General features: G+C 44.8%; 1 protein-coding gene across 1 annotated transcript; it reads left to right on the forward strand.

The window, feature by feature from the left end:
- Window positions 1-120: 120 nt before the first annotated feature.
- Window positions 121-12,759, forward strand: MMGT1 (membrane magnesium transporter 1). The gene is made up of 4 exons (XM_040442095.1): window positions 121-254; window positions 10,126-10,178; window positions 10,514-10,617; window positions 11,823-12,759. Exons 1-4 carry the CDS (start codon window positions 176-178, stop codon window positions 11,980-11,982), a joined length of 396 nt encoding a protein of 131 aa, XP_040298029.1. The 5' UTR covers window positions 121-175; the 3' UTR covers window positions 11,983-12,759.
- The last annotated feature ends 5,516 nt before the right edge of the window (window positions 12,760-18,275 follow it).

Genomic DNA, 18,275 nt, shown 5'->3' on the forward strand with positions numbered 1-18,275 from the left:
TCTTCCTGCCTTCTAGAAATCTAACCGAGCCAACCACAACATGGCGCCATTTCTTTACTACGCAAGTAGGTGATTGGCCGGCAGCACGTCAGACGTAAGCGGACGCCGTCTCAGCAGTTTGACGTCACTGATAGCGACCGCCGGCTATTCGCTGTAGTGGAGGCGCTCCGGGGACATGGCGTCTTCAATCTGGAAAGGGCTGGTCGGGGTCGGTCTCTTTGCATTGGCACATGCGGCTTTTTCAGCGGCTCAGCGTAAGTCACAGGCCCGGAGAGCGAAGTGTAGTACGGAGTGGGTGGACGGGATAAGCGGCTGTAACGAGACAGGCCGCGGGGGGAGGGGAGCCCGGCCGTTGTCACCGGAGGGTGCTGTATGTCCGCCTCCTGTACAGGAAGGGGATGTGTGTGCGGGAGGGCAGCTCTGGAGAGGTGTCTTCTGCTCTGCTGGGGTCAGAGGGTGACTGCTGATCCCTCCACCTGCCATCTTATGGCTGCCAGATCTTTCCCCAGGGCACATGGGCATCTGTGCCAGCTGTTAGGATAAGGCATGGGAGTTTCGAATACACTTTCATTCAGCTCATCACCGTTTTCAAGACCTCTGCTTGCTGTCAATGAATGATGCATCGATGGCTAAAAGACAGACTGGAAATGCATTATCTAGAGTTGATCAATGGGTCATTGCCATGGTTACCACAGGTGGGACCCCCATGTTTGCTAAAACAGGGTTCTTGAGCCCCCTGTTCTTCCCTCGCTGTGCAACCAGAGCGAGGAGCTTGAGTGGAGTACTGTCAATCCATCGGTAGGATGGGTGCGGCTCCCACCTCTGGGACTCACTCCTATCTCCAAAACGGGCCCTCGAAGTGAGGGAGAGCACTCCGCGCATAGGCAGAAAAAGCCCAGCGAGCACGGCCACCATTCCCTGCTTGGGGAGTGTCACTGGTGAACAGAGGGTGGTTGCATCGGCTGTGTATGGAGCTGCCATAGCAATGAATGGGGAGCACACTGCGCACGTGCGGCGTTCTCTCCCTCCTATTCTGGAGATAGCAGTGTAACCCACACTTACTCTGGCCATATGTCTGAGATTAGAGTTGTCAGGATACCAGAATTTTGATTTGATTTAGAAACCAAGAAAAGTATTGTGAACGTGGTCAATAGAAAATCGAATGGGAGGCACTTCAGTGGAGTAAGAGAAGTACCACTGCGCACTCAAGGTTTTCATGCAAATAAAAATTATTTTATTATGACACATCCTTCATATAATATATAGGCAAAAAAAGGAAAGCAATGCCGCCTGTTAAATGTCACTATAGATCTTTGACGTTTCGGTCAAATCCAGACCTTGGTCACACAAAAGGAGAGATGATAGTCTGAGGAGGACCCCTGTGGCACAGTGTATGGGCGCTGCGTGGGGAGGCTGGAGGCATGTGGGACTCAGCTGTGTGCACTTCTCCCTGTCCCTGCGCTTGGCAGACGCTCCCTCACTCAGCAGAGCTGGAGAATGCAGAGATGGAGCAGCTCAGACCAGGGAAGGGAGATCTGCCATCTAGTGTATAAATGAAAGCAACATGTGGTAAGAGGACCCCTTTGTGCTGCAGGACATTAACCCTTTAGGGGGAGGGCTCTGGTTACTGACACTTTTGGGGGGCTATTGTTACTGGCTAGTGAGGGCAGGCGGGATTAGCCTCAGGGTGAGGGCAGTGGCGGCCATCTTTACTGAATAGTGAAATTGCAGTTTTATGCAGACTGGTTGGTAAGGGCTGAATCTTATTAAATATGGGGTAAGTCAGTCTAATAGTAACTGATTCTGGAATATCATGTTATTAGTAACTACATATATGAAAATTGAAATTGGGGTCTAAATGTGACACTTATCCTTTTAAGCTTGATTTCTTAAAAAAAAAAAAAACACACACTTACACCTGTGCATGGTTCTGTTATTCATGCTTTGTTTACATGCTGTGGGGGTGTGAACCAACAATGCCTGAGCTCTCCCTCATGAATCTATGGGTGTGAATAATCTGCCCTTCCCCGCCCCCTGCACTGCTTGCTCTGCACAACCTAACAGTCACATCATCCTCTCCTAGCTCACACAGGCAGAAGATCTTCCTGTAACATTTCCACCTGTACTATTTAAAGGGACACTGACAGGCCGTTAGAGCATATAAAGTGACATATATTCTTCTATTGGTCTTAATATGATAAATTAAACTATACCATTATCACCCCTCACTGCCTTTCCGTTACTTATAAAAAGTGTTTTTATCAAAATGCAAATTACCTTACTTTGCGCCCAAGGGGCTGTCCCTCATTCAGTTCTGTGCCCAGCCGCGCCCCAACTGCCGTCTCCTAGTGCCGCCCAGCTCATTAGTATTCACTGCACTGGGCGGCTTTATTTTCTCCCGACGCGGCGAAATCCCGCGCATGCCCAGTACTATCTTCCTGGCATCAGCCTCATCTTGTCTCTCCGTGCCTGCGCCGGATAAGGTCCCCGGCACCCTCTAGCTCCAGTAGAAGATAGTACTGGGCATGCGCAGGAGAAAAAAAAGCCGCCCAGTGCAGTGAATACTAATGAGCTGGGCGGCACTAGGAGACGGCAGTTGGGGCGCGGCTGGGCACAGAACTGAATGAGGGACAGCCCCTTGGGCGCAAAGTAAGGTAATTTTCATTTTGATAAAAACACTTTTTATAAGTAACGGAAAGGCAGTGAGGGGTGATAATGGTATAGTTTAATTTATCATATTAAGACCAATAGAAGAATATATGTCACTTTATAAGCTCTAACGGCCTGTCAGTGTCCCTTTAAGGGGTAGATAAGACTGATAGCTTGGCGTGACCCAGTTTGTGAGGCAAGGTGACCAAAAATGGCTTTTTTTTTTTTTTTTCTTTTTTTTTATATATAAATTTTTTTAACATAATTCGCCAGACAGGGTAGATCATGTGATATTTTTATAAAGCACGTCACAACGGACGCAGCAATACGTAATATGTATTATTTTTATTTTTTTTAACATTTTCTGAGAGACATAGGTTTTAATTTATTTTGTCAATTGTATTATGTGGCAGGCAGAGGTGACTTTTTCCATTGGTACTATTTTGTGTTGTATAAGGCCTGGTTCACACCTGAGCGTTTTACAGCATGTTCCTACCAGGCGAAAACCCATGTTTCCCTATGGGCATGGTTCTCACCTGCGCGTTTTACAGCGCGTACGAACGTGCTGTAAAACGCCCTACGCCCAGAGAAGTACAGGAGCTTCTTTGGGGTGTATTCGCGCTCATAGACTTCAACGGGAATGTAGCATAATGGACGTTTGTGCGTTTCCATCTTAAAAACACGCGTATGGACGCGCGTTTCGCACATGGCAACAGGCAGGTGCTCCACAGGAAGTCTCTTTCATTGGACACCTCAGTGTAGACATGGCTGTTTTTCATTGGACGCCTCCTGTGGTCAATCGCAAGAACGCGCGTATGACGCACGTTTCCTATTTCCAAAAATGCGCTGTAATACACCCCGGAAACGTCAGACAAGAATGTGCGTATTAAATACGCCTCAAGTGTGAACCAGGCCTAAGACTTTTATATAGGTTTTTTTTATGTAGTTCCCGTGATGGAGTACATCATGTGATATATACAAACAGTGGTTTGTTCCGGATATGGGGACTTTTTTTATTTTTTATTTCCTATTGTTTACAATAGGTATACATTTTGTTACGTCAACTGCCGCTGATCGAGTGGGCACAGCTCCTGCAACCACTGATCACAGAGCCCTACTGCGCTGGGCGGCAAGCTACGTCCCGCTGCGCCGTACACAAGCGGGTCTGGCCTGTAAGGGGTTAAATGGATGACAAATTCGAGATGTGAACCCACCCTAAGGGCTCATTCACACAAACGTATGGCTGTGATGCCTGTATTGTGGAACGCAAGGAGTGGTCCGCAAAACAGTCACTGTAAATGTGAACTCCATGTCACGGACGGAGACCAATTGACTTGAATTGCTTTGTGATCTACAAGTTACGGGAAAACATAGGGTATGTGTTATCTTTTGGCATATTTTGTATATTGCAGACCCGTTCAAGTCAGCGGGGTCTGCATCCGTGAAATGGGATTCACACAGCTAATGCCTGTGTATATTGCAGGCCGCAACACGGGCACAGCGACCATATGGTTGTGTGAATGGGCTCTTAGAAGTAACCTATAATGCAGGTAAACCGGGATTCCTATCTTATTTTACACCAGTTACAGTGGTTGCTACAGGTAACGATATCACTGACAACCACTGTATTGATAAAAAAAAAATATTACCTATACTTCAGAGATGAAGTAGTCATTTCAAAAAGAGACATTCAGACATTATCATTGTGATAACAAATGTCATGTCATCTAAATAAAGATATAGATAGATAGCTATATATATCTATCTATCCCCAGTCGTCTCCATGACAGCACACACTGAGTTTGTTTGTTTGTTATTTTTTTTTCCTGTCCTATCAGAGGACCCCCCCACCCCTTCCCCTCATTGCCAGTGTTCTTCCCTCCAGCCGCCGGGTGATGACGTCCGATGCCAAGGGGGCGTGACTTAGCGTCATGGCGGCGCATGCCTAACATTTAAAGAGTGCAACGCCGGTCCCAACATGGCGCCCAGAGTTCTCACGCTGCCTGCAGTCTCTGGCGTTTCTGTGGACGGGAACTGGTAACATGAGTGCCCCTACCACTGGCTCTGGATCTGAGCCCCCCACTACACTGGGTTCTGTGAGTAGCCTCCTTATGTTATACTTCCCCTGTAATGGTTGACCCTGCTCTCCCTTGTATGTTGCAGGAAGAAAAGGAGTCTTCCTCTTCTGTTAAGGTTAAACCCAGGAAGTGTGGTCTGTGTTCTAAATGACTACCTTCCTCTGGGTCTAAACCTTTATGCAAGGAGTGTACTGCGTCTGTTGTCAAGTCCGAATCATCTAGTCTGCAGGAGGATATTAAGTCCATAGTTAGAGTGGGAGTTCAATCTGCCCTGGCCGCCCGGGACCCTCCCCATAGACGGGGTTCTTCTACAGATATTATGTATGTGGGAAGTGATTCCGATTCCGTGAATCCTGAGATCTTAGAAAGATTTTAAGAATCCGAGGAAGATAACTAATATAAAAGATTCCTTATTAATCCTGAAGATATTGAGGAGCTAATCAAAGGCATAAGAGCTACAATCAGAATGGAGATTCCCAGGAAGCCCAGATCTGTTCAGGAGGAAATGTTTGGGAGAGAGGCAGAGATCTGTATTCCCAGTTCCGGATAACATACAGAAGATAATAAGAGTGGAATGGGATAAAACCTGAAAAAGGCTCCTTTATTCCCTGTAGCATAAAAAGGCAGTACACCTTTGATGAGGCAGATTGCACAGACTGGGACTCCATTCCCAGAGTTGATGTCCCAGTGGCCAAAGTCGCAAAGCACACGTTCCTTTCTTTTGCAGACGCTGCGCAGCTACGGCTGCTCTTTTAAAACCCGGAGTGGCGGCGACATGTGTAGCTCGTACCTTATTGGTGTGGCTGGTGCAATTAGAGCTCCACTTAATTAACAAGACCCCAAGAGAGCAAATCTTGGACAGCCTTACCCTGCTTAGAAAGGCCACTAATTTCCTGGCAGACTCCTCCACTGAGTCTGTAAAACTTTCTGCCCATACAGCCGTACTCTAACACCATCAGAAGAGTCCTGTGGGTTGAAAGGCCTGGTCTGGTTATATGACATCTAAAAACAAATTCATATCCTTACCGTTCTATGGACAGTATGTGTTCGGCCACGATCTGGATAAGATCTTAGAAAATGCTACAGACCACAAAAAAGGTTTTTCTGAAGACAGATCCAAAAATAGAAGGCACTTTTTTCGTAAACAGCAGGATACCAGATCAGAGGAAAATCGGGAAGGTGGAGCTATGCCAAGGGCAGTAAAGGAAGGAATTTTCTTTTTAATCCCAATAAGAGAGATTCCTCCTCCTCTTCCAAGCAATGACTCCATTCGTGTTGGGGGATGACTCAGTTCCTTCATAAATTCCTGGGAGCAAGTCATCGCTGACCCGTATATAATCAGTATCGTAAAAAATTGTTATGCTATAGAGTTGGTTCCCCCCCCCCCTTCACAAAAGTTCATGATAACCCAACTCCCCTGGCCTCAGGGGTCCGCTCTGTCCAAAGGCATAAAGAAATTATGCCTAGGGGCAATAGAGTGTTCCCAACAGGGAAATAAAAAGGGGTCACTATTCCCCATTGTTCCTGGTTCGTAAATAGAACGGCAAATTCCGGACCATTATAAATCTGAAGCCACTAAACACACATAACTTATCGCAAGTTCAAAATGGAGACTGTCAGATCCACCATGAAGCTCATCTGCCTATTTTCATGTTCCAATCCATCCCCTATCCAGAAAATATTTGAGTTTTGCAGTGAAGCTGAAAGAGAAGATTATTCACTTTCAATTCAACTGTCTCCCTTTTGGACTATCTTCTGCTCCTCGCATCTTCTCCAAGATTATGGCAGAAGTAGTGGCCTTCCTAAGCCAAAAGGGAATTTTAATTATTCCATAATTGCATCTCCTACAAGCTCATCTTCAGGTGGTCCTTTTAGAACCTGGGCTGGATAGTCAACTGGGAGAAATCCAATTTTATCCCAAACCATCAAAGAATATTTTTAGGCATCCTGCTGGATTCTGTCCTCCAAAAATCCTTTCTTCCATACCAAACGTCCAGGATCTAAAGTTAGGGATCCAACAATTCTTAAGAAAGCCCTTTTGTTCGATCAGACAGGACATGAAGATTTTAGGTCGCCTATCTTCTTGTATTCTAGCTGTCGCCTGGACCCAATTCCACATGAGGCCTCTGCAGGACCTCATTCTCAGGAAATGGAACAGATCTCAGTTAACCCTAGACTAGAGGATGTCTGTAACCAGAGGTAAAGACCACCTTACAGTGGTGGCTCAGAGACCAGAATCTGGAGTCAGTAGTCCCTTGGAGCCAGGAGGAAGTGCTATAGTTGACATTGGATGCCAGTTCCTGGGGCTGGGGTGCCCTTACTGCCACAGGTTCCTTTCAGGGGACTTGGTCCGAAGCTCAGAGGAGGATGTCGTCCAACTACAAGAAACTTCGAGCTATATGGGAAGGCCTCAAAGCAACTCTGAGACAATCCAAGAACCGTCATGTACTCGTCCACTTGGACAATTCTACAGCTGTAGCCTTCATCCAACATCGGGGAGGTACAAGGCATGGTCACCTTCAGAATCTCTCAAAACAGATTTTTCTATGGGCAGAGAGGAACCTAAGATCTCTAGCTGCGGTACACTTAAAGGGTTCTCTCAATCTTCAGGCGGACTTTCTCAGTCGACAGAGACTGGATCCAGGCGTGTGGTCCCTATCCCAGTCGACCTTTCAGAAGATACAAAATCAATGGGGCAATCTGAGTCTAGATCTGTTTGCCTCAAGAAGAAACCACAAAGTACCACATTACTTCTCACTCAATCCAAGGGATCCCTGTGTGGCAGTAGATGCCTTCACTCAGGACTGGAAGTCGGGTCTGGTTTATGCCTGCAGGCAGTGAGGAGACAAATGCTTGGCACAGGAGCTGAAAGAGAAGTTCTGCAGAGCATTGCAGGTAGGGGTAAGATCCTGTGTGTATTAGCAGTGTCGTTGTACAACTGGGACTTGTAGTTCTACACATACAACATGCTGCTGAGTCTCCCAGCAGGCAGACAGGTCACTCAGGGCAGTACTTGTACTCCCTCCCTTTGCAGAGCAATCTAACCCCAACATCCCTCTCATCCTGGAATTTCTCCAGGACGGTTTGGATATGGGTCTCTCCCCGAACACCCTTAAAGGATAACTGTCACATTTAGACCCTAATTTAAATTTCCATATATGTAGTTACTAATAACATGATATTCCATAATCAGTTACTATTAGACTGACTTACCCCATATTTAATAAGATTCAGCCCTTAGCATCCAGTCTGCATAAAACTGCAATTTCACTATTCAGTTAAGATGGCCGCCACTGCCCTCGTCCTGAGGCTAATCCCACCTGCCCTCACTAGCCAGTAACAATAGCCCCCCAAAAGTGTCAGTAACCAGAGCCCTCCCCCCCTAAAGGGTTAATCTCCTGCAGCACAAAGGGGTCCTCTTACCACATGTTGCTTTCATTTGTACACCGAGCAGACAGCAGATCTCCCTTCCCTGGTCTGCGCTGCTCCAACTCTGCATTCTCCAGCTCTGCTGAGTGAGGGAGCGTCTGCCAAGCGCAGGGACAGGGAGAAGTGCACACAGCCCAGGCACTGTTATCAGCTGCTGGGGAGGACCTGGCTGTCAGTAATGTGACCCTGCACGCAGAGTGCTCCGGACCATGCCTAGCAACCCTTTTTTAAGCACAGGTAAAAATAGGCGGTACAGGGAACAAAAATGTGGAATTAAGGGGTAATTGAATACACAGTGAAAAGTTGAAATAGGGCCACCAAGGAGATATTAATCACCACAATCCAATACTCCAAAAAAAAAAGACAGTTATCCTTTAAGGTACAGGTTTCCACATTAGGTTCCCTATATAACACTAGTCTTTATGAGATCTCCTGGGTTTTTTAAAGCGGCTGATAGATTGAAACCCAGAATTAAAAATATGGTCGCTCCATGGAATCTGAATACAGTTCTTACAAGTTTGTCAGATTCTCCATTTGAGCCTGTAGCCTCCCTGACTATTAAATGGCTTACTCTTAAGACCATTTTCTTAGTGGCAATATCCTCTGCGAGAAGAGTTTGTGAGCTTCAAGCTTTACCTATCCAAGAGCCCTTCCTTAGAGTGTTTGAAGACAAGCTCCTATTCAAATTAGATCCCAATTTTCTCCCTAAGGTGGTTTCTACTTTCCACAAGTCAAAGACTTTGTTATTCCCTCGTTTTGTGCCAACACCAAAAACAAGCAGGAAACAAAATTTCATAATTTAGATGTTAGAAGAAGTGTACTTAATTATCTAGATGTCACCAGAGATTGGAGGATAGATGACTTATTCAGTTTTCCGGCCCAAATAAGGGTAAAAAAAAGCGGCAAAAAGCTCTATATCCAGCTGGATTAGGTGTGCCATTTCTGAGGCCTATAGAACCTCCGGTAAAAAGGCTCCTCCATTCAGTAAGATCCGTGTCTACTTCCTGGGCCGAGAGAGCCTCTGCGTCTTTAGAACAAATTTGCAGAGTGGTCACTTGGAAGAGGGCTCACACCTTCACCAAGCATTATAGGGTTGATGTATTTGCCAATGAGGACATGGCCTTTGAACTTTGTTAGTTCTCAGGATGTGCTGTCAAGGAGACGACTGGGAAAATGAGCATTACACTTACCGGACTTTCCTGGAAGTCGCCATGACTGCACATATATTCCCACCCTTTTGTTGATAATTTTACTTTTTAATGCATATTTATTAAAGGCTATGTTTTTGTTTTTTTGGGTGGTAGCCTGTGAACTGTCTAAAGTGTATATATACCGCCTATAGTAACTTTACCCTCTGACAGGTTATAGTCTTAGCTGTGACATAAATTCAACAAGAAATGCTGAAGCTTTAGGAATTGTGATTGCATCTCAGAATCAGTAAGTACTGCTGCCCAATGGATATGTTCATTATATTGTTAGAGGTTTTCCAGGCATTTAATATTGATGACCTATCCTCAGGATAGAGCGTAAAAAATACTTAGTCGCACACTGCCTACTCAGGACGCACTTCTATCGAAATGAGCACGTATTCCTATATGTGTCTCTCCTCGCCAGTTTGACAAAGGCCTTGAATGGCCGAAACGCAACAAAACCACCGCAGATAAGAAATAAAACGTGCATTCTAAGAGAAAATGCACAATTCTCGACCCCTTTTCCTGGAGTTTATTTAATACTATCCTCAGGATAGGTCTTCAATATTAAAACCTTTGAAAACCCCTTTAATAGAGGGGGCCATGCGGGCACATCTCATTGCACTTAGTGCAGGCTCTGACCCTGTCATCACTGTTGTCCTCATTGCTGGACCTCGCCAATTGCAATGTTGGGAAAACCCAATACATGCTACTTCACAGCGGCCCTCACATTTGTCAGATTGTCTGTCTGATTTTGCCCAATCTGTTTTTACCTTTAGATCGCTCGTACATGAGATTGACCGAAAAAGAAGATGAGACATTACCGATAGATGTAAGTAGTGCCGGTAACCACCGCAGGACCTGCTTCATGTGCCAGACCCTTTACTTTTATGTACTAGCTGTGATTTGAGCTGAAGGCTATAACTTGTGGAAAGATATCTGGAAGGGTGTCATTCTCTACCTCGGGGGTCAGCAAACTCCAGCTCCCAGCATGCTGCGTTCACTTCTATGACAGTTCTGAGAAAAGAAAGTGTGCATGCTGGGAGTCGTAGTTTCACCACAGTTGGAGTGCTGACCCCCTTGATTTACGTTATTTGTTGTACTGCTTCTTGTACAGGGCTCTTGTTTGCTGTGGAACTAACAATTTCTCATTTGGTTCATTTGCAGATAGTCCTACAGACCTTACTGGCATTTGTAGTCGCCTGCTACGGCATAGTCCATATTGCTGGAGAGTTTAAAGATATGGACGCCACTTCAGAGCTGAGGAACAAGTAAGCATGTTTACTTCAATCAGTATGATCTAATGTCCATTTCCCTAAAGACAGATTATTATTTTTTTGGGGGGTGGAGGAGCAGGCATGTTGTATTCCAACATGCTTAGTCCTTTTCTCTCGCAGCAGATAAGCCACCACTAGAAGATATTCTTTTGAGAGCAAATGAATGCTCAGCCAAGCCCAGCATGCGTGTGCATGGGGGAATTGGGAGGAATGCAGCCTGTTGAAGAAGCATTCAGCTGACTGCCTTAAAGGGGTTGTGGCCTGTCGCTAGGATATGTCACCAGTGTCGGATAGGTGGGACCCGCACCTATCTCCAGAATGGGGCCTCCAAAGTGAGCAAGAGCTGGCTCATGTCAGACTTTGCTGTGCATGCATGGCCACCTCTCTGTTCACCTCTATGGGACTTCCAGAAATAGCCAAGCCAGCACTTGGCTGTTTTTGGAATTGCCATAGAAGTGAATGGAGAGCATCGTAGCACATGTATGGTGCGCTCTCATTCAATTTGGGTGCCCCGTTCTACACATAGGGACCCGCACCTCTCTTACATTGGCGTATCCTAACGATGACAGCCTCTTTAAGTTTTAGATATGAGACAACCATCACTATGCATAAAGATATTTTGGCACAGTAGCGCCACGGCTTTCTCGCTGTTTCCTTCAGGCCGTGATGTCACAACTATTATCATATTGAAGTGAACGGGGCTGAGCCGCGTCAAGGCCACTGATGATAGTTGTGACGTCACTGGCCTGCGGGAAACGGCGAGAAGGCCGCGGCGCACACAGGAGTGCCAGCGCCTTCTCAAACAGCTGATCAGTGGGGATCCCGGGCGTCAGACCCCCGATCTGATTATCTATCCAAAATAGATGATAAAAAAAAAATAGGTACAGAAGCCCTTTAATCTCTTGGTTTGTGGATTTGTTATGCACCTTGATAAGGAATATAACACTTCTGCATATTCCCTGTGATGGTTTGTAGACTCTGCTGATGTTCACTAAAAGGTGTCAGTAGTGTCTATGGCATGTATTCCCCCATAAAAATAGAAGGGCTGTCAATAATACTGTTGTAGGGATGTTGGGAATGTCCTAGTCCTCTTTGTTGCCCTGAGAATCAGAAGCATTCAGGTTGCAGTCTAGTTAGTTTAGACAGTGGGCTGTAGAGCGCTGTATAAAAATATAATTATATATTTTTTTAATTCAAAGGACCTTTGATACATTAAGGAACCACCCGTCATTCTATATTTTCAACCACCGGGGGCGAGTAATGTTCCAATCCCCAGAAACAGAGTCTCAACAAAATCAGCCTGGCTTTATATCCAACGCATCACTGAAGTTACGAAAACTAGAACCGATGCAACGCTGAAAAAAATCGATTTCTAGAACAGAACATTGTGATAACATCAGAGTCCGAGGTGGAAACAGTGTTTATTATTATTTTTTTTTTTTCTCAACTATTCTGGAGCAATATTTATATTGATCTTCCAGACTTTTTAAGATGAGAAATGAGGACTTTGTACACTTCTGAGGAGGACTGTGTGGTGGACGAGCAATGCACTGTAACTTATTGCTACGATTATGCTGTAAAACTTGTCTTTTATCTTGAAAACATTACCTAATGCTGCAGCTCGAATAAAGTGGCTTGAATAAGAGAGAACCGGTGAGGTTTGTTCAGAATTCGTATGTGGTTTATCTAGAAATCAGTTTAGTCCAAATTTCCCTCCAGCCAGAAATGACCTTTAAGACTTGTTGCTGCTCTGTCATATTGTCAATCACCCGCATGTAATCATTAAATGCCTGGTCATGTACTGACACCTTGAACCGCGCTCTGCAAACTGTGGAACTACAACTCTCAGCTTGTTCTGACAACCTATCTAGTACCGCTAATGTCTGGCCTGTGCCAGCCATAGTTTCAAAGGGAAATACAGGAGCAGCCTGACAATTTGCGGCACTCCGCATGCTGATCCCGCAGCCCGGCTGCTCTGTGTATGGTCACCCTCGGAGCATGGTAGTTTTGCAGCAGCTGAAGACTCACAGTTGCAGATGACTTAGGTTTAGAGATGAGCATTCTTTATCCACGAGGGGCTGTCCCTGCCGCTAAAGAATCACCTCCTTGCTGCTTGATTGACAGGGCTGGACATCTTGCTCAGCCCTAGCAATCTAATAGAGGCTCTGCATCCACTATCGGAGCAGCGACTGCATACGTCACTACACTTTTGGGTAGCTGCAAATGAACAGTCACTACTTGGGGTAGGAGCAGTGCAGGCACAAGATGTCAAGCAGCAGAGTAGCTTCTTCCACAGCGGGGACAGCCCTTCGCAGGTGAAGAACTGTCATTAATGAGACTTGTTCATGTCTACTTAGGTTTATTTAGATTTTTCTTTCTATCTTTGTGGAGAATAACATCTTGAGGCTACCTGCACACAATGCAGATTACGTGCTTTTTTTTAAAACAAAACATAACATTTTTGTGCAGAAAAACCGCAGCATAATACACTTCCAACAAAGTGAACTGTTGTCAAATCTCGTACACATTGCACGTTTCACACTCCGCAGCGTGTCAATTGTTTGTGCCATTCTGTACTTCTGTAGCATGGATTTCCCCATAGACTTTAATCTTTAATGGGGTTGTTGAAATAAACAGGAAAAACAGACAAAAACTGTGATCAATAGTGTAGATTCATGTGCAGTTTTTATATGGATTTCTTTGCTTGCAAATAGGCAATGTGTGCAGGTAGTCGTCACGTTTAGTATAAAGGCTTTCCTTCTGATGATTTGTGATCAGACAGTACACCGCTCTTATGTTATTTCCCTTCTCTTTTAACCAACGTGAGCTCGGCACCAGACGGATCTAAATAAAAAAAAACAGTCACTGACCCCATTATTGTTGTCAAAGCATTTTTTTTAAGTTTATCTGGAGACCTCGGAAGGCAACAAGAGGGAAGTTTAGTAAGTCTCAAGGCATAGTGGAACCATCTAATGCTCCTCCTGATGTTAAGGATGCAAACTATTGGGGACCAGGAAGGGGGGGGGGGGGTGTAAACCATACTGGCACAGGCCTGGGCAACTGCTGGATCAGATTGTTCTCTGTGTGGTTGAAGGGACCAAAGTGGAAGGTCTTCATCAGAAGCAGGCGAGGACCATCTGGTATGGAGGATGTGGTCTAAATGTTGTCTGGAGATGCTCAGTTGGACTAAGAGTGGTGACGCACACAGCTTTTTGTATGCAGTTATTTTTTTTATTATTTTTTTAAAGAGGACCTTTCACCGATCCTGACATTGTGAACTAAGTATACATACATGGAGAGCGTCGCCCGGGATCTCACTGCACTTACTATTATCCCTGGGCGCCGCTCCGTTCTCCCGCTATGCCCTCCGGTATCTTCGGTCACTAAGTTATGGTAGGCGGAGTCTGTCCTTGTTCTGCTGTAGCGCTGGCCAATCGCATTGCAGAGCTCACAGCCTGGGAGAAAAGAACCTCCCAGGCTGTGAGCTCTGCGCTGCGATTGGCCAGCGCTACAGCAGAACAAGGGCAGACTCCGCCTACCATAACTTAGTGACCGAAGACAGCGGGAGAACGGAGCGGCGCCCAGGGATAATAGTAAGTGCAGTGAGATCCCCAGGCGCCGCTCTCCATGTCTGTATACTTAGTTCACAATGTCAGAATCGGTGAAAGGTCCTCTTTAACCCCTTAAGGACCCATGACGTACCAGTACGTCATGAGTTTAAAATAAGATTGCGGCGCCCTGGGGGTTAATCCGAACGGGATGTCGGCTGAAATCCCACACCCGCCTCCCCTTGAATAATCGTTGGTGGACAGTGGTTATACCTCAATACCCAGTCCCCATAGCTCTGTGTGCTTTTATTGTGTAAAAAAACCTGATTTGATACATATGCAAATTAACATAAAGGAGTCATATCTTACTTGTGTGACCAGAGAAGAGTCATATTTTCAAGCTCTGACTCATCTCAGATTAATTTGCATATGTATCAAATCGGTTTTTATACACAATAAAAGCACACAGAGCTATGGGGCCTGGGTATTGCGGATGTGCTAGCGGCCATCTATCAACCCATGTCCTCAGCTCTATACCCAAAATCCCGGTGACAGGTTCCCTTTTAACCCCTTAAGGACACAGCCTTTTTACACCTTAGGACCAGGCCATTTTTTGAAAATCTGACCAGAGTCCCTTTAAGTGCTGATAACTTTAAAACGCTTTGACTTATCCAGGCCGTTCTGAGATTGTTTTTTCGTCACATATTGTACTTCATGACACTGGTAAAATGAAGTCAAAAAAATTATTTTTTTTGCACCAAAAAATACCTAATTTAACAAAAAATTAGGAAAAATTTGCAAATTTCAAAGTTTCAGTTTCTCTACTTCTGTAATACATAGTAATACCCCCAAAAATTGTGATGACTTTACATTCCCCATATGTCTACTTCATGTTAGAATTGATTTGGGAATGATATTTTATTTTTTGGGGATGTTATAAGGCTTAGAAGTTTAGAAGCAAATCTTGAAATTTTTCAGAAATTTACAAAAACTCAATTTTTAGGGACCCGTTCAGGTCTCAAGTCACTTTGCGAGGCTTACATTATAGAAACCACCCAAAAATGACCCCATCTAAGAAACTACACCCCTCAAGGTATTCAAAACTGATTTTGCATACGTTGTTAACCCTTTAGGTGTTGCACAAGAGTTATTGGCAAATGGGGAGGAAATTTGAGAATTTCATTTTTTGGTCTAATTTTTCATTTTAACCCATTTTTTCCACTAACAAATCAAGGGTTAACAGCCAAACAAGACTGTATCTTTATTGCCCTGACTCTGCCGTTTACAGAAACACCCAATATGTGGCCGTAAACTACTGTACGGGCACACAGCGGGGCGTAGAGTGAAAGGTGCGCCGTATGGTTTTTGGAGGCTGATTTTTATGGACTGGTTTATTTACACCATGTCCCATTTGAAGCCCCCTTGATGCACCCCTAGAGGAGAAACTCCCTAAAAGTGACCCCATCTAAGAAACTACACCCCTCAAGCTATTCAAAACTGATTTTACATACATCGTTAACCCTTTAGGTGTTGCACAGGAGTTATTGGCAAATGGCGATGAAATTTGAGAATTTCATTTTTTTGCCTAATTTTCCATTTTAACCCATTTTTTCCACTAACAAAGCAAGGGTTAACAGCCAAACAAGACTGTATCTTTATTGCCCTGACTCTGCTGTTTACAGAAACACCCCATATGTGGCCGTAAACTACTGTACGGGCACACAGCGGGGCGTAGAGTGAAAGGTGCGCCGTTTGGTTTTTGGAGGGCTGATTTTGCTGGACTGTTTTTTTTGGCACCATGTCCCATTTGAAGCCCCCCTGATGCACCCCTGGAGTAGAAACTCCATAAAAGTGACCCCATCTAAGAAACTACACCCCTCAAGGTATTCAAAACTGATTTTACAAACTTTGTTAACCCTTTAGGTGTTGCACAAGATTTAATGGAAAATAGAGATACAATTTCAAAATTTCACTTTTTTGGCAGATTTTCCATTTTAATATTTTTTTTCCAGTTACAAAGCAAGGGTTAACAGCCAAACAAAACTCATTATTTATGGCCCTGATTCTGTAGTTTACAGAAACACCCCATATGTGGTCGTAAACTGCTGTACGGGCACACGGCAGGGCGCAGAAGGAAAGGAACGCCATACGGTTTTTGGAAGGCAGATTTTGCTGGACAGTTTTTTTTTACACCATGTCCCATTTGAAGCCCCCCTGATGCACCCCTAGAGTAGAAACTCCAAAAAAGTGACCCCATTTTAGAAACTACGGGATAGGGTGGCAGTTTTGTTGGTACTAGTTTAGGGTACATATGATTTTTGGTTGCTCTATATTACACTTTTTGTGCGGCAAGGTAACAAGAAATAGATTTTTTGGCACGTTTTTATTTTTTGTTATTGACAACATTCATCTGACAGGTTAGATCATGTGGTAATTTTATAGAGCAGGTTGTCACGGACGTGGCGATACCTAATATGTATACTATTTTTTTTATTTATGTAAGTTTTACACAATGATTTCATTTTTAAAACAAAAAAAATGTTTTAGTGTCTCCATAGTCTAAGAGCCATAGTTTTTTCAGTTTTTGGGCGATTATCTTAAGTAGGGTCTCATTTTTTGCGGGATGAAATGACGGTTTGATTGGCATCTATTTTGGGGTGCATATGACTTTTTGATTGCTTGCTATTACACTTTTTGTGACGTAAGATGACAAAAAATGGCTTTTTTTACACAGTTTTTATTTTAATTTTTTTACGGTGGTCATCTGAGGGGTTAGATCATGTGATATTTTTATAGAGCCGGTCGATACGGACGCGGCGATACCTAATATGTATACTTTTTTTTTATTTATGTAAGTTTTACACAATGATTTCATTTTTGAAACAAAAAAAAATCATGTTTTAGTGTTTCCATAGTCTAAGAGCCATAGTTTTTTCAGTTTTTGGGCGATTATCTTGGGTAGGGTATGATTTTTGCGGGATGAGATGACGGTTTGATTGGTACTATTTTGGCGTACATGCGACTTTTTTGATCACTTTTATTACCTTTTTTGGGAAGTAAGGTGGGCAAAATTTCAATTTCATCATAGTTTTTTATTTTTTATTTTTATGGCGTTCACCGTTCGGGTAAAGTAACATAACCGTTTTATAGATCAGGTCGTTACGGACGCGGCGATACCAAACATGTGTAGGGAATTTTATTTTTTTCATTTTTTATCAGTGATAAATGTGTTTTTTGATTTTTACTTTTTTTTTCACTTTTTTTTACTTTTTTTTTGACCCAGACCCACTTGGTTCTTGAAGATCCAGTGGGTCTGATGTCTGTATAATACAGTACAGTACAATATATATTGTTCTGTACTGTATTTTACTTACACTGAACAGATCTATGCTTTCAGCACAGATCTGTTCAGCACCATGGACAGCAGGACGCCTGAGAGGCGTCCTGTTGCCATGGGAACCTTCCCCGTCTGCTCAGAACTGCGCAGACGGGGAAGGGTAAGCACAGGGCTGAGGGGGGCTCTCTGGGGGCTCTCTCCCTCTCCCATCGGGGGCTGCAAAGGCACAGCAGCCCCCCGATGGGAGAGGGAGGGAGCTCCCTGCGCTGTTAACCTTTTCCATACAGCGGTCCGTACGGACCGCTGTATGGAAAGGGTTAACGGCTGACATCGCATCGCAGATGTCAGCCGTTTATACCAGGGTGCCAGCAATGTGCTGGCACCCTGGTATACCCACTAGAAACCAACGATTATACAAGGGGAGGCGGGCGGGGGATCGCGATCCCGCCTGCCGCACCGCCCGCCTCCCGCACCGCCCGCACTGCCAGCAACCCTCCCCCTGCACCTCCCACCGGGCTAAAATCACTCGGGGGGTGCAGGGGGATCGATACAGATCTATTTTAGGAATACTAAAGTTTCTGATCCCCGCGGTCAGGGACCGCAGGGATCAGAAACTGCAGAAATCGCAGCAAACCGCAGGTCTGAATTGACCTGCGGTTTGCCGCGATCGCCGACATGGGGGGGTCACGGGACCCCCCCGCGCATTTAGCCTAGGTGCCTGCTCGATGATTTGAGCAGGCACCGGGTTCCGATCACTGCCGGCCGGG

This window comes from Bufo bufo, chromosome 8 (assembly GCF_905171765.1).
Source record: "Bufo bufo chromosome 8, aBufBuf1.1, whole genome shotgun sequence".
NCBI lineage: Eukaryota > Metazoa > Chordata > Amphibia > Anura > Bufonidae > Bufo > Bufo bufo.